The sequence below is a fragment of the Zeus faber genome (assembly GCF_960531495.2).
Source record: "Zeus faber genome assembly, chromosome: 16".
NCBI classification, from domain to species: domain Eukaryota; kingdom Metazoa; phylum Chordata; class Actinopteri; order Zeiformes; family Zeidae; genus Zeus; species Zeus faber.
Genome location: NC_137202.1, coordinates 18620121 through 18632546, shown reverse-complemented (window position 1 = coordinate 18632546; position 12426 = coordinate 18620121). Strand labels below are relative to the sequence as shown.

General features: G+C 40.0%; 1 protein-coding gene across 1 annotated transcript in view; it reads left to right on the top strand.

Moving 5' to 3' along the window:
• The window catches only part of dst (dystonin), a gene marked incomplete at its 5' end in the record, with an annotated part of 180712 nt that overhangs the window by 155287 nt on the left and 12999 nt on the right, over positions 1 to 12426 (top strand). Inside the window, 11 exons of the mRNA XM_080016404.1 lie at positions 1962 to 2117; positions 3996 to 4202; positions 4518 to 4637; positions 5328 to 5497; positions 6671 to 6830; positions 7425 to 7619; positions 8291 to 8419; positions 8844 to 8987; positions 9298 to 9486; positions 9745 to 9871; positions 11726 to 11889. Coding sequence (XP_079872530.1) covers positions 1962 to 2117; positions 3996 to 4202; positions 4518 to 4637; positions 5328 to 5497; positions 6671 to 6830; positions 7425 to 7619; positions 8291 to 8419; positions 8844 to 8987; positions 9298 to 9486; positions 9745 to 9871; positions 11726 to 11889 — 1761 coding nt within the window. The remainder of the gene's footprint in view (positions 1 to 1961; positions 2118 to 3995; positions 4203 to 4517; positions 4638 to 5327; positions 5498 to 6670; positions 6831 to 7424; positions 7620 to 8290; positions 8420 to 8843; positions 8988 to 9297; positions 9487 to 9744; positions 9872 to 11725; positions 11890 to 12426) is intronic.

Genomic DNA, 12426 nt, shown 5'->3' with positions numbered 1-12426 from the left:
GTAACTGACGTCAGAACTTTATGGATGTCATGGATCCGACGAACCCACATACAATCTGATTAAGATGTGTATTGGGGGCACTTCATACAAGGCTTTGTTCGAGCTTCATCCAGATCGGTTCAGTGTTGTGGAAGAAGTTTGTGATCAACAATCGCAACCTTACCAAGATGGCGTTGGCATGTGCAATTTGACAGTACACAGATCACGCGACAGATATTCGCGATTGGATGTTAACTTAAGGAATGTAGGATACAAACTCTCAACCTTGCAAAGTGACGGGTATTATATAATAACTATTAACCTTTATTATGTTTGAAAACAATTACGTTTAAGTATTACCAGAAGACAACTGGATTAAACAAAGCACAGCGCATTAAATGTCATAAGTGAATATTATCCGCTTCTGAGGACAGCTGACACGCACCAGAGTAAGTCATCATCACTTTCAGAATTTATAGACATTCCAGAGATGTCAATGTATACAAATTTCCTGAATTATAAGTACTGGTAACAATAACCATAAGCAATTACATAATACAAGGAACATGTATTTATTATACTACCCTTCTATATATGCTGCCTACAGCTATATTAATGGGTCCAGCCTGCAGGGCTGGATCGCTATTGTCATTGCTCTGACTGCAGGATACAGAGACATGTTTGAAAAACACGAGTTAGATGGTGGAAAACTGTTGGAATTTTACCGGAAGTAGGAGAACGTTGGCGCGATTGGATAGCTTTCAAGAGTTGGGCACCTTCTTGTGAAGTTATACGAGTCCGAGCTTCGCCTCTCGGATGTCATTCACGTCCAGCCACTTGGACTGTGTAGCGTTCACAGACAACCCGCGAAGATGGGTGGCTCTCGGAAAACTGTAACCCATGCTGCATTTCACAAAACGCCAAAAATTATAATCGGTCACAGGAGGCGTTTCCGCACCACGGGAAGCTCTAAGTCCCCTTGGAGCAACCGTCTCTTTCTTTTGTGTCTGTACTGCATGATCCAGGAACGAACGCTATTGTTAAAGCACCGTTTTTGAGGAACATTTTAATTAAACGACACAAGAGGAAACATCCAGTGAAGTAAGTGCAAAACAATGTGTTTTACAGAACCACAGAAAGCCTGTAATACATACCCAACATGACTAAACTGGACGCAGTGTATTACAGCCTGTAGCTATATTTATTATAATTATTCTAATACATACATTTAAATGATCTTAATATGAGATGATGATTAATTTAAATAATTGTAATGACCAAAATAACGCTTATGCATTGTTAGAATTATTTATTAGAATTAAGTTATTAATGAGAATAATAATTGTGATGATAATAGTTTTAGATAGCGGCATTATTAATTATTATTATGTAGTATTTCCCCGAAAATAAGAATTTAAAAATGCTCAAGCATATGCAGCATATGGCTCTTTTCAGCAGAACAGTGTGTTCTTCCATCCGCCCATCCGCCTCTGGACACCATTCACAATTATTAATTATTGTCATAATTCATCATTTATTTATTCTAAATTACTAATTAGGAGGCATCATCATCTGTAATTATGTTAAATTAACATTTCACTGTAATGTCGCAGTTGCAGCAGCAACATCCAGTTAGAACCTGATTAGAGCTTTGAACATCCTGCATCTAAATAGTCACGGATCGTTGATGTTTCCGGTTCTAATGGCAACTCAAACGGAACGAGACAGACCATAATTTAACTCGGTGCTTGACTGGTTGGAAAGTATCGAAAACCAACAAATGCAAATTGTTTTGACATCAGTTGTTGTCATCGTTAGGATCTTTGTTGACCTCGTCATTTCGGTCTCTACTGGTTTGTACAATTTGAAAAATATGAAAAAAATTAAAATACTTTTAAATATGACAATTTTGAAAATGTTTATCATATTTGTGTGTGTGTGTGTGTGTGTGTGTGTGTGTGTGTGTGTGTGTCTCCCTCCAGCTGAGGCTGCAGGAGGCTCTGTCCACAGCCTCTAGTTTCCACGATGACCTGCAGAGCATCGTGCTGTGGATCACCCAGGCCGAGCAAACGCTCAGCGCCCTATCCCCGGCGTCCGTCGTCATGGACACCGTGCAGTTCCAGATCGACGAGCACAAGGTGGTCCATACATCCCTCCATCCATCCCTCTGTCCATGCATCCATCCATCCATTTATCCATCCATCCCTCTGTAGCGTTGTGTCTACGTTAATATGTAGTAACTAATAGTTGTCCCGTTGGGGCACCACTCTCGTTTGTTTAGCTGAGAGAAAGCGATGTATTTAATTTAGGCAAGCTTTGATGGCATCATTCATCAGTGAGTCGTAAAAGAAAAAGAAAACGATGAATAGACTAAAGAGAAAAGTGAAAACGTTTTGAAGTTTATATAAGGTGGGAAAAGCTTTTTTTTCTTTCAGAGCGGTCGGCACTCTTTGTCAGAAGAGGGCGTGTCGCGCAGTGACACCCCTACGATGTCACATCCTCTCTGACCAGTCTACCTTGGTGAATCCGTCACTTATCTTATTCGATAGTTTATGCGGAATACGCACTCCCATCACCGTCAATTCATGGACTTATAACGATATAAATATATGATCTTTGAACAGTGTTATCAAGAAAAATATAAAATGATGATAAAACAAGCATCCCGACACGCTTCCACACTAGAACATGATATTTGTGATGAATCCACACAAACATTGATTATTGACTATGTGATATAACTAATTCATACCTGTATCAATATTAACAAAGCATATCAACATACCACACTTAATTTGAGTATGACACTGAAGTTTATCAATGAGCAGGTGGTGAAAGGGCCTCTTATCCAGCCACGTGATGGCGGTAGAGGTCCATGGTAAAAACCCATTGACCCGCAACTCCATAAAAGCTCCATCTGATACTGTAGAGTCTTTGGACTTTCACCAGTTTAAAATAATTGCATATTACGGTTATATCGATTAATGAGTGATATCATTCATAACAGTTGTATCCCACAATGCAATGCACTGTGGAAGCGTTCTAAAAGGAATGTTCTTCAACATTTATGACTTTGCTCTGTGAGAATGTAGATGAGAGGATAGAAAGAGAGAGAGGCGAGATGGAGGGAGAGAGAAAGAGGGACTGTGTTCTGACTGTGGTGTGTGTGTGTGTGTGTGTGTGTTTGAGAAAAGTGAAAGAGAGAGGTCGACACAGAGAGGAGTGCGAATCCTTTCCTTTAATTAAACATCGCCTCTCTTGCGGAAACGGTGCGTGTTGGATGTCCACGCACAGATTCAAAGCGTCATTCTTGATCCTGCCCTGGAGGTAACCTCATACGAACAGAAAAAAAGCTTTGGAGAGTTTTACAACACGAAAATGTCTTTCTTGTCTTGTCGGGGTCCTCTTATCAGGTGCTGCTGGGATGTGGGGGCGGCGTCCTTCTGACGGTTTAATGTTGGAGGCTTAAAGCAGGAATGTCCCTGATCCTTTTTTTAACTGAAAAGCCTGGTGTTGTGGGCCCCACGGTAATAAACGTTGTTCCGCCCGGTGCCCTTCGTTCAATTCAAAGTGCAGGGTCCTGGACGCTCCCGCCGGGCCAGAGAAATAGAAGCCAGTTTATGGAGACTGTAGGCTACACCTCCGTCCTCGAGAGATGGATGGATGGATCCATCCATCCATCCATCCATCTGTCGAGCCACTCGTACATCTATCCATCTGTCCATTCATCCATCCATCCCTCCATCCATCTGTCCATCCATACATCTATCCGTCTGTCCATTCATGCATCTGTCCGTCCAGCCATCCATTATCCATCCCTCCGTCTGTCCATCACCCATCCATCCATCTGTCCATCCATCATCCCTCCATTCGTCTTTCCATCTATCCATCCATGTGTCATCCATCCATCAATCCATCTATCTGTCTGTCTGTATCTATCTATCTGACCGTCTATCTGTCTTGCGCTCTCTCTCTCTCTCTCTCTCATCCCTCTCTCCCTCCGTCCCTTCCCCCAGGTCTTTGTGACGGAGGTGAACCAGCAGCGGGAGCGCATGGTGGCCCTGGACCAGATGGGGACCCAGCTCCAGTACCTGAGCCAGAAGCAGGACGTGGTTCTGATCCGGAACCTGCTGCTGAGCGTGCAGGGGCGCTGGGAGCAGCTGCTGCAGCGCTGCCTGGAGCGGGGCCGGCTGCTGGACGACGCCCGCAAGAGGGCCAAGCAGGTGGGGCGCCACTGGATCCACTGGAGAGAGGGCTATTCTTACCATTTCTGAATATATACATGTTTTATTGCAAAGATTTTCCATCCGTTAGAAAATCCGTCTGGAGGGTTTTTTTTTTTTGTTTTTTTTGCCATTTGGCTATACTTTCACGTTTGCCTTTATTTTAATAAACACCAAATGAACTGTCTCGCACGCTAGTGAGGGAAGAATTACTTACATCTCCACAACAGTTCCAGTTGCTACAGTAACATTGACTTCATTGATTGTATAAAATGGTTTGTGAACTGCTCTTTCTTTCTTTCTCCCTCCCTGCAGTTCCATGAGAGCTGGTCCAAGCTGATGGAGTGGCTGGAGGAGTCAGAGAAGACTCTGGACTCTGAGGTGGAGATCGCCAACGAGCCAGACAGAATCAAGACCCAGTTGGCCCAGCACAAGGTGACCAGACACCTATAAAAAAATATATTTTTTTTCACTTTTTATTTTTATTTTTTATTTTTGTAGCTTTTGGGTCTGAAAGTATATAGAGCATGACAACCATAGTATTCAGAGGCATGGTTGGAGGTCTCATTAGAACTGGGGTGTTTCAGATGTGTCTTTGGTCAATATCAATGTCAATTTGGAGCAGAAAGTCTTGAAAAACTGTCGTAATTTTACTGAAAGTGGAAGAACGTTGGGGGCAGTTTGATTCGTCTCAGGAGCGGGCCGCTTTGTGACATCAACCTCGAAAAACTATAATTGGTCACAAGGAGGCGTCTTTGCAACATAGGAAGTAAAGGAGAAACTGGAGGAACTAGGACTAGGCGATAAAACAGTCTCGATATTTTACGCGATAATATCTTCCTCGATCGTGATGACAAATTTATGAGATTTATTTTCACACAAACAGCCAATCGTACAGCTGAGAAACAACCATGTGACACGAACAGCCAATCATACCGAGCGGAGAAACAACCATGTGACACAAACAGACAATTTTTGTGTTAAAATACTGTGAAATACAAAATAAAATATACAAAATTAATTTGTAGTAAACAAAAAAAAAAAATGTGCCGTGGGACTATTTCAGCGTAAAAATTTTGAAGGAGTCTCATTACAATAACTCTGACTAATATTCTGGGCGGTCAGGACTTCCAAAAGGCCGTGGGCAGCAAGCACTCCGTGTACGACACCACGTCCCGGGCCGGCCGCGCCCTGAAGGACAGGACGTCCATGCAGGACGACGTGCAGCGGCTGGACGTGATGCTCAGCGAGCTGCGTGACAAGTGGGACACCGTGTGCGGGAAGTCCGTGGAGAGGTACCTCCACCTCCATTTTAATGTTCATATTTATATACTAATCGCTGGTCCAAACTGTGGGTCGCTGGAGGTTTGTTTTTTCAGTGGAAAAAAAATAAACCTCAAACCGATATAGATTATAGAATTTTCACATCGATCATATCAGGCCTGGGAAGTAGATAAAAAAAACTGTTGAATGTGATGTAGTATTGTGTATAATTGTGTATTATTATTGTTGTATTATTAATATTAATGGGGGAAAATGTAATTACTTTCCTCTATTCTTTATTGTTTTGTGTTGATGAACACAGAGCTGGAATTGATGAATGGTAAAATTAGGTAAAATGGTGAGTCGGATATCAATATAATATAAAATATTGAAATTATTGAATGTAAATTGGATATAGAAAATTATAAATAGAAAATGTTTATTTAGAATATTAAACATTTAAAAAAAGATGAATATTAATGTCAGTTCCATATAAATATGGTTATTGAATTAAATCTAGAAAATCTTATATTAAGATAAATCAAAACAATCAAATTACATCTAGAAAATTCAATTATATAGAAGATAAAAAAGTTATCAAATAAATCTAGAAAGTTGAATGAAATACTAAATGACATCTAGAAAATTAAACAATGTTAAATATTTTTTTTATGAAATCTAAAAAATGAAATTTAGAAATGTGAATCAAATTATGTGAAATCAAGAAAGTTGCATCTCGAAAAAGGTCATTTAAATAACATCTAGAATATAGAAAAATAAAGGTGCAGTGTGCAGAATTTACGGAATGGACTTGGCAGAAACGGAATATAATATTATATTCACAAGTTTGTTTTAATTAGTGTATAATCCCATGAAAAAAAGAATCGTTGTGTGTACGTTAACTTAGAATGAGCCTTTTTTATCTACATAGGGAGCGGGTACGCTTCCAAGGACTCCACCATGTTGCACCGCCATGTTTCTACAGTAGCCCACAACGGACACACTGCACCTTTAAATGAAATGTAGAAAATGTATATAAAATGAAATCTAGAATATTGAATGAAATTATGGGAAATTAAATGTAGAACATGGCATATTAAATGCAATCTAGAATATGAAATCTAGAAAATTAGATGAAAGGTCGAAAAAATGAACAGAATAATAAATTCCATATAATAAAGTTTAAAACGTGTATTTTCCCTCAGGCAGAACAAGCTGGAGGAGGCGCTGCTGTTCTCGGGCCAGTTCTCGGCCGCCCTGCAGGCCCTGATCGACTGGCTGTACCGCGTGGAGCCTCAGCTGGACCCGGAGCAGCCGCTGCACGGGGACATCGACCTGGTGCTCAACCTCATCGACAACCACAAGGTGGGAGCGCCGCTGAAAACAATTGGAAAAACACTTGAAAACACACGAAAAAACATCTATTACTGGGAGCATCAATGTCATTAGTTCAACACACATCAAACACATTGTTCCCCATTCAAGTACGTTGCTGTGAAATGAAATGAATGTTAAATAGTAGATGTATAGATTTATATCGATATACTGTATATACAACAAGAAACAAATATAAGCAACAAAAACATCCTTCAAATCCTACAGGAAGGAAGCAATGGATAGATATACATAACCTATAAACCTAATATTTAATATATTATACTAGGTTATATATTATATATATATATATATATATATATATTATACTATACTAGGAAATATACAAGAAAACATAAAAACTCATAATAAAAATAAACCTGAAAAGTAAACAATAAAAAATAAACACGAGAAAGAAGAATTAACAACAACAATTTGGCAATAAACAATAAAATTAAAAAACGTAACAATAAACAAAGATGATAACAAGTTGTACTTTTCCTCCGCGCGCGCGCTGCAAACTTCGAGATACCTCAAACAGTGAATGAATAATAATACATAAACCAATGACACAAACCCCCACAGGTTTTCCAGAAGGAGCTGGGGAAGCGCACCATGAGCGTCCAGGCGCTCAAGCGCTCGTCCAGGGAGCTGATGGACGGTTGCCATGACGGCGCATCCTGGGTGCGAGTGCAGATGCAGGAGCTGAGCGTGCGCTGGGACACGGTGTGCACGCTGTCCGTGTCCAAGCAGGCCCGGCTGGAGCAGGCCCTGGCCCAGGTACGCCCCCAAAGAAGAAGAAGAAGAAGAAGATGATGTGTTATTTTTCATTTATATTCAATCATTTCGCTTTTTATCTAATTATATTTTTAAAAACATATAAAATAATCTATTAATTTTTCATGACAATTGTATTATATTTATTATATTTACGATACTTAAGTTAATATGAGATATTATATGTTGTTGTATTTTCTGATTCACTGTTATTTTACCTATATGCTTTTTTCATTTTATTTTTATTCATTTCATCTGAATATTCAAGATTCAAGATTCAAGATTTTTATTTGTCACATACATACTTTCATACATATATGCAGTGAAATGTAATGCAACGCACCCGGTGATATTTACTCCTCTTCTTTTTTTATTATAGATAATATATATTATATATCTGAATCAGGCGTTATTGTCCAGTATGCCACACATGTGCAATGACAATTAGTTGAATCTAATGTAATGTAATATAGAAGTTTGGAAAAAGTAAAGAACATTTTTGATGTAATATTACCATGCACTAAGTAGGACATAATACACAGTGATAAACGGTATTAACAATGTGTGCAATGGGCAACCAGCGTAGACCAAGACAGAGAAAACACATCTATTTCAATACTTGTAACTTGTCATTTTTATCGACATTAGCATTATTATGTGTATCCTTGTCCCAGGCGGAGGAGTTCCACTCCACCGTTCACATACTTCTGGAGTGGCTCGCTGAGGCTGAGCAGAGCCTCCGTTTCCATGGCAACCTGCCCGACGACCAGGAGGCCCTTGGCGCGCTGATCGAGCAGCACAAGGCAAGGAACGCTTTTTACCCACATGCACTGCACATACATAGTCCATGTTAGATATGAGCCGGTAACCATTTTTTCATTTTTATTCAGTCAGAGTGGTGAAACAAAACGCTGGCATTCCTTAGCGGTGAACTGAGACGAATATAAACTTGTAAATGATGAAAAGCCTCATGATGTCACTCGTGATGTTTTCTGCCAAACGATCTCCGATCTTCAAAATGGGCTTTTCTTGCTCGTCTGGATCGCAAACTGCGAAAGTGATGCCGTTCCCTGAACCCTGAAAGAAAAGATTCCTCTCGTATTCACTGCACCACAGTATATAACCGTTATACAGTGTATATATATATATATATAGCTTGCATGTATGGAGTGGGGCCTTGTGGGCAGTTGTGGTGTGTCTGCCGTCCTGACTGTGTTCCGTCTCCAGGACTTCATGGGGAAGCTGGAGGACCAGAGGGTGAGTGTGAACAAGGCGTCCGGTCTGGGGGAGGCCATCTTGGCCCTGTGCCACCCGGACTCCATCACCACCGTCAAGCACTGGAACACCATCATCAAGGCCCGCTTCGAGGAGGTCAGTCTGCTGCTGGACAAGGTTCCCCGAGGTTAAGCCGGGGTTCAGCTCGTTTAAGCCCGAGTTCCGTAGGTTGAGTCCAGGATCAGCTTGTTAAAGCCCACATTCACCTTGTTTACATCCTGGTTTGGTCTTCACCTCAACACTGAACCTACAGAACCACCCCAAAACATCTCGAGGCAGAGGAGCAGATCCTAGCATTGACAGTACAGATTGTTAGTCGAGATGTGTCGCTTATATCGAGGAGATCCATGGGAAGACGACGCTTTTTGTTCCGCTTCTTCTAACGAGTTCCTCCTCCGTGGTCCAGGTCCAGGCATGGGCCCTGCAGCACCAGCAGCGCCTGGCCTCCGCCCTGACGGAGCTGCTGGCCACCCAGGAGCTGCTGGAGGGGCTGCTGGGCTGGCTGCAGTGGGCCGAGGGCAACCTCAACCTCAAGGACCAGGAGATCCTTCCGCAGGAGATCGAGGAGGTGAAGGGCCTCATCGCAGAGCACCAGGTACCGTGAAGGACCCCCCGCCGGGCGCTTGGCCCACGTCAGAACCAGTGCCGCTGAGAATACCATGTACAGTCACTGCAAAGACACTGGACACTTACTGTGTTCTGCCTGGTGGTGTTAAAGATTGTTATAATATCTTGTCGTCTATGACTTGTCATACACCTTCCATGTATATATACTGCATATATCTCATTATCCATCTGAACTCAGTGTTGTTTGCTTGTTGTTGTGGTTGTTGTCGTCGTCGTCGTCGTGCAGACCTTCATGGAGGAAATGACCAGGAAGCAGCCGGACGTGGACAAAATCACCAAGACCCACAAGCGGAAGGTCCTGGAGCCTGCGGCCCACTCCCAGATCCCCGTGCTGGGCCGAGGACGACCTGGAAGTGCGTGGTCCCCCATAGAGATCTGGCATCCTCATTCAGCCTCTTATTCTATTATGGGATGGGAGCTTATGGCCGACGTCTGTAATCCGTCTCTCCGTCCCTGTCAGAGGGCAGGAAGCTCCGAAATGATCGACCATAACCCATGTAGCATCGTTTTGAAAAGAAATCCATTTTACCCTTTACTTTTTATATAAATACATTTAACCCTTTACATTTTATATAAATACATTTAACCCTTTACTTTTTATATAAATACATTTAACCCTTTACATTTTATATAAATACCTTTAACCCTTTACATTTTCTATAAATACCTTTAACCCTTTATATTTTTTACATAAATAATTGAACGCTTTACATTTTATATAAATACCTTTAACCCTTTATATTTTTTACATAAATAATTGAACGCTTTACATTTTATATAAATACCTTTAACCCTTTATATTTTTTACATAAATAATTGAACGCTTTACATTTTATATAAATACATTTAACCCTTTATATTTTTTACATAAATAATTGAACGCTTTACTTTTTATATAAATACATTTAACCCTTTACATTTTATATAAATACATTTAACCCTTTACATTTTATATAAATACCTTTAACCCTTTACATTTTATATAAATACCTTTAACCCTTTATATTTTTTACATAAATAATTGAACGCTTTACATTTTATATAAATACCTTTAACCATTTATATTTTTTACATAAATAATTGAACGCTTTACATTTTATATAAATACATTTAACCCTTTATATTTTTTACATAAATAATTGAACGCTTTACAGTTTATATAAATACATTTAACCCTTTATATTTTTTACATAAATAATTTAACCCTTTACATTTTATATAAATACATTTAACACTTTACATTTTATATAAATGATTTAACCCTTTACATTTTTACATAAATAATTTAACCCTTTACATTTTATATAAATACATTTAACCCTTTATATTTTATACAAACACATTTAACCCTTTACATTTTTACATAAATTATTCAACCCTTTACATTTTAAATAAATTTAACCCTTTACATTTTTATATAAAGCATTTTACCCTTTACATTTTATATAAATACATTTAACCCTTTACATTTTTATATAAAGCATTTTACCCTTTACATTTTATATAAATACATTTAACCCTTTACATTTTTTACATAAATAATTTAACCCTTTACATTTTATATAAATACATTTTACCCTTTATATAAATTATTTAACACTTTACATTTTATATAAATACATTTAACTTAGAGGACTGTAGTTCTCCAAAGACAACAAACAAATTGAAGCAATTTCAAGACAAAGGTATGACTTTTCAAAACTTGCTACTTAAATCAAATTAAATAACATTGTAATTTGGATGTAATTCCTCTCTGGCGAGTGGGGGAACACATTTACACACGTTTTTTTTAGAAAGGTTTCTCTGTGATTTTTTGTTTTTATTAGGTTTTTCTCTTTGAAGATAACACTTTCCTCAACAGTCGTCATTTTTGTGTGATTGTACGGGGGGGGGTTTGGGGACCCCCCCCAAAAAGAGGTAAAAACAACAGCCCCCCCTCATTGTCATTATATAATTCACACTCTGGGTGGAACCAGTTCATATCACCCATGACACGCCTTACGTCGGGGATGTTTCGGCCCAAAACCTTATTTTTCTTCACCGAAAATAAGAATTATGTAAAAAAAAAAAAAAAAAGAATACTGGAGTCTTCCCTCCGGACCCCTATTTTGTTCCACGTCCTGGGATGAAGGAGCCGAGCTGTAGGAGGTGCACGACTTGCTCGCTCTCTCCTCACGGTGCTTTCCTGTTTTGCTGCCCCGTCGCAGGGAAGCGTTCCCCCACGCAGGCCCTGTACGCCCCGGCCTCGCAGCCGCCCATCGAGACCAGCAACACCCAGGTCCACCTGCTGGTGGGCAAGTGGCAGCAGGTGTGGCTGCTGGCGCTGGACCGGAGGAGGAAGCTCAACGACGCCCTGGACCGCCTGGAGGAGGTGAGGCTGCTCGCAGGGTCCCTGGGCTTTTAAATGAATCCGACGACTAGAACAACAAACAATTTTTCCACTTCTATGGAAAAATTGGATTCCAGTAGACGATCTTGGATAAGCTCCACCCCGCTGTGATAAGGCCCGCCTCTTTGGGATAAGTCGAAAGCCCCTTTGTGCATCTAATTGACGGATTGACGGCCTTCATCGCATTTTTCAACTCTTGCAACAAGTTTTGGATCCGACAGTACGACTGGAAACCACCGTTGCTTAGCAACCGCCAAGTAACGTCTAAGTGGCGCCGAAGTTTAAACTTAAAATGCATGTTACGCACACATGCTTTTTATTATGAATATATTACGCTTTAATATGGCAACATCCAATGTTTATTTACTTACATATTGTCAAATGCACTATCAATAAATCTGCAGTTTTATTAAAGGATTTTGCGTATAAAAAGCAGAAACAAAAACATGTAAGTATAGTTTGTAGTTTGTAAAGTTCGTTTTTAGCGTCCTTTTATCCAGTTCAAATAGAAAAGGGAAG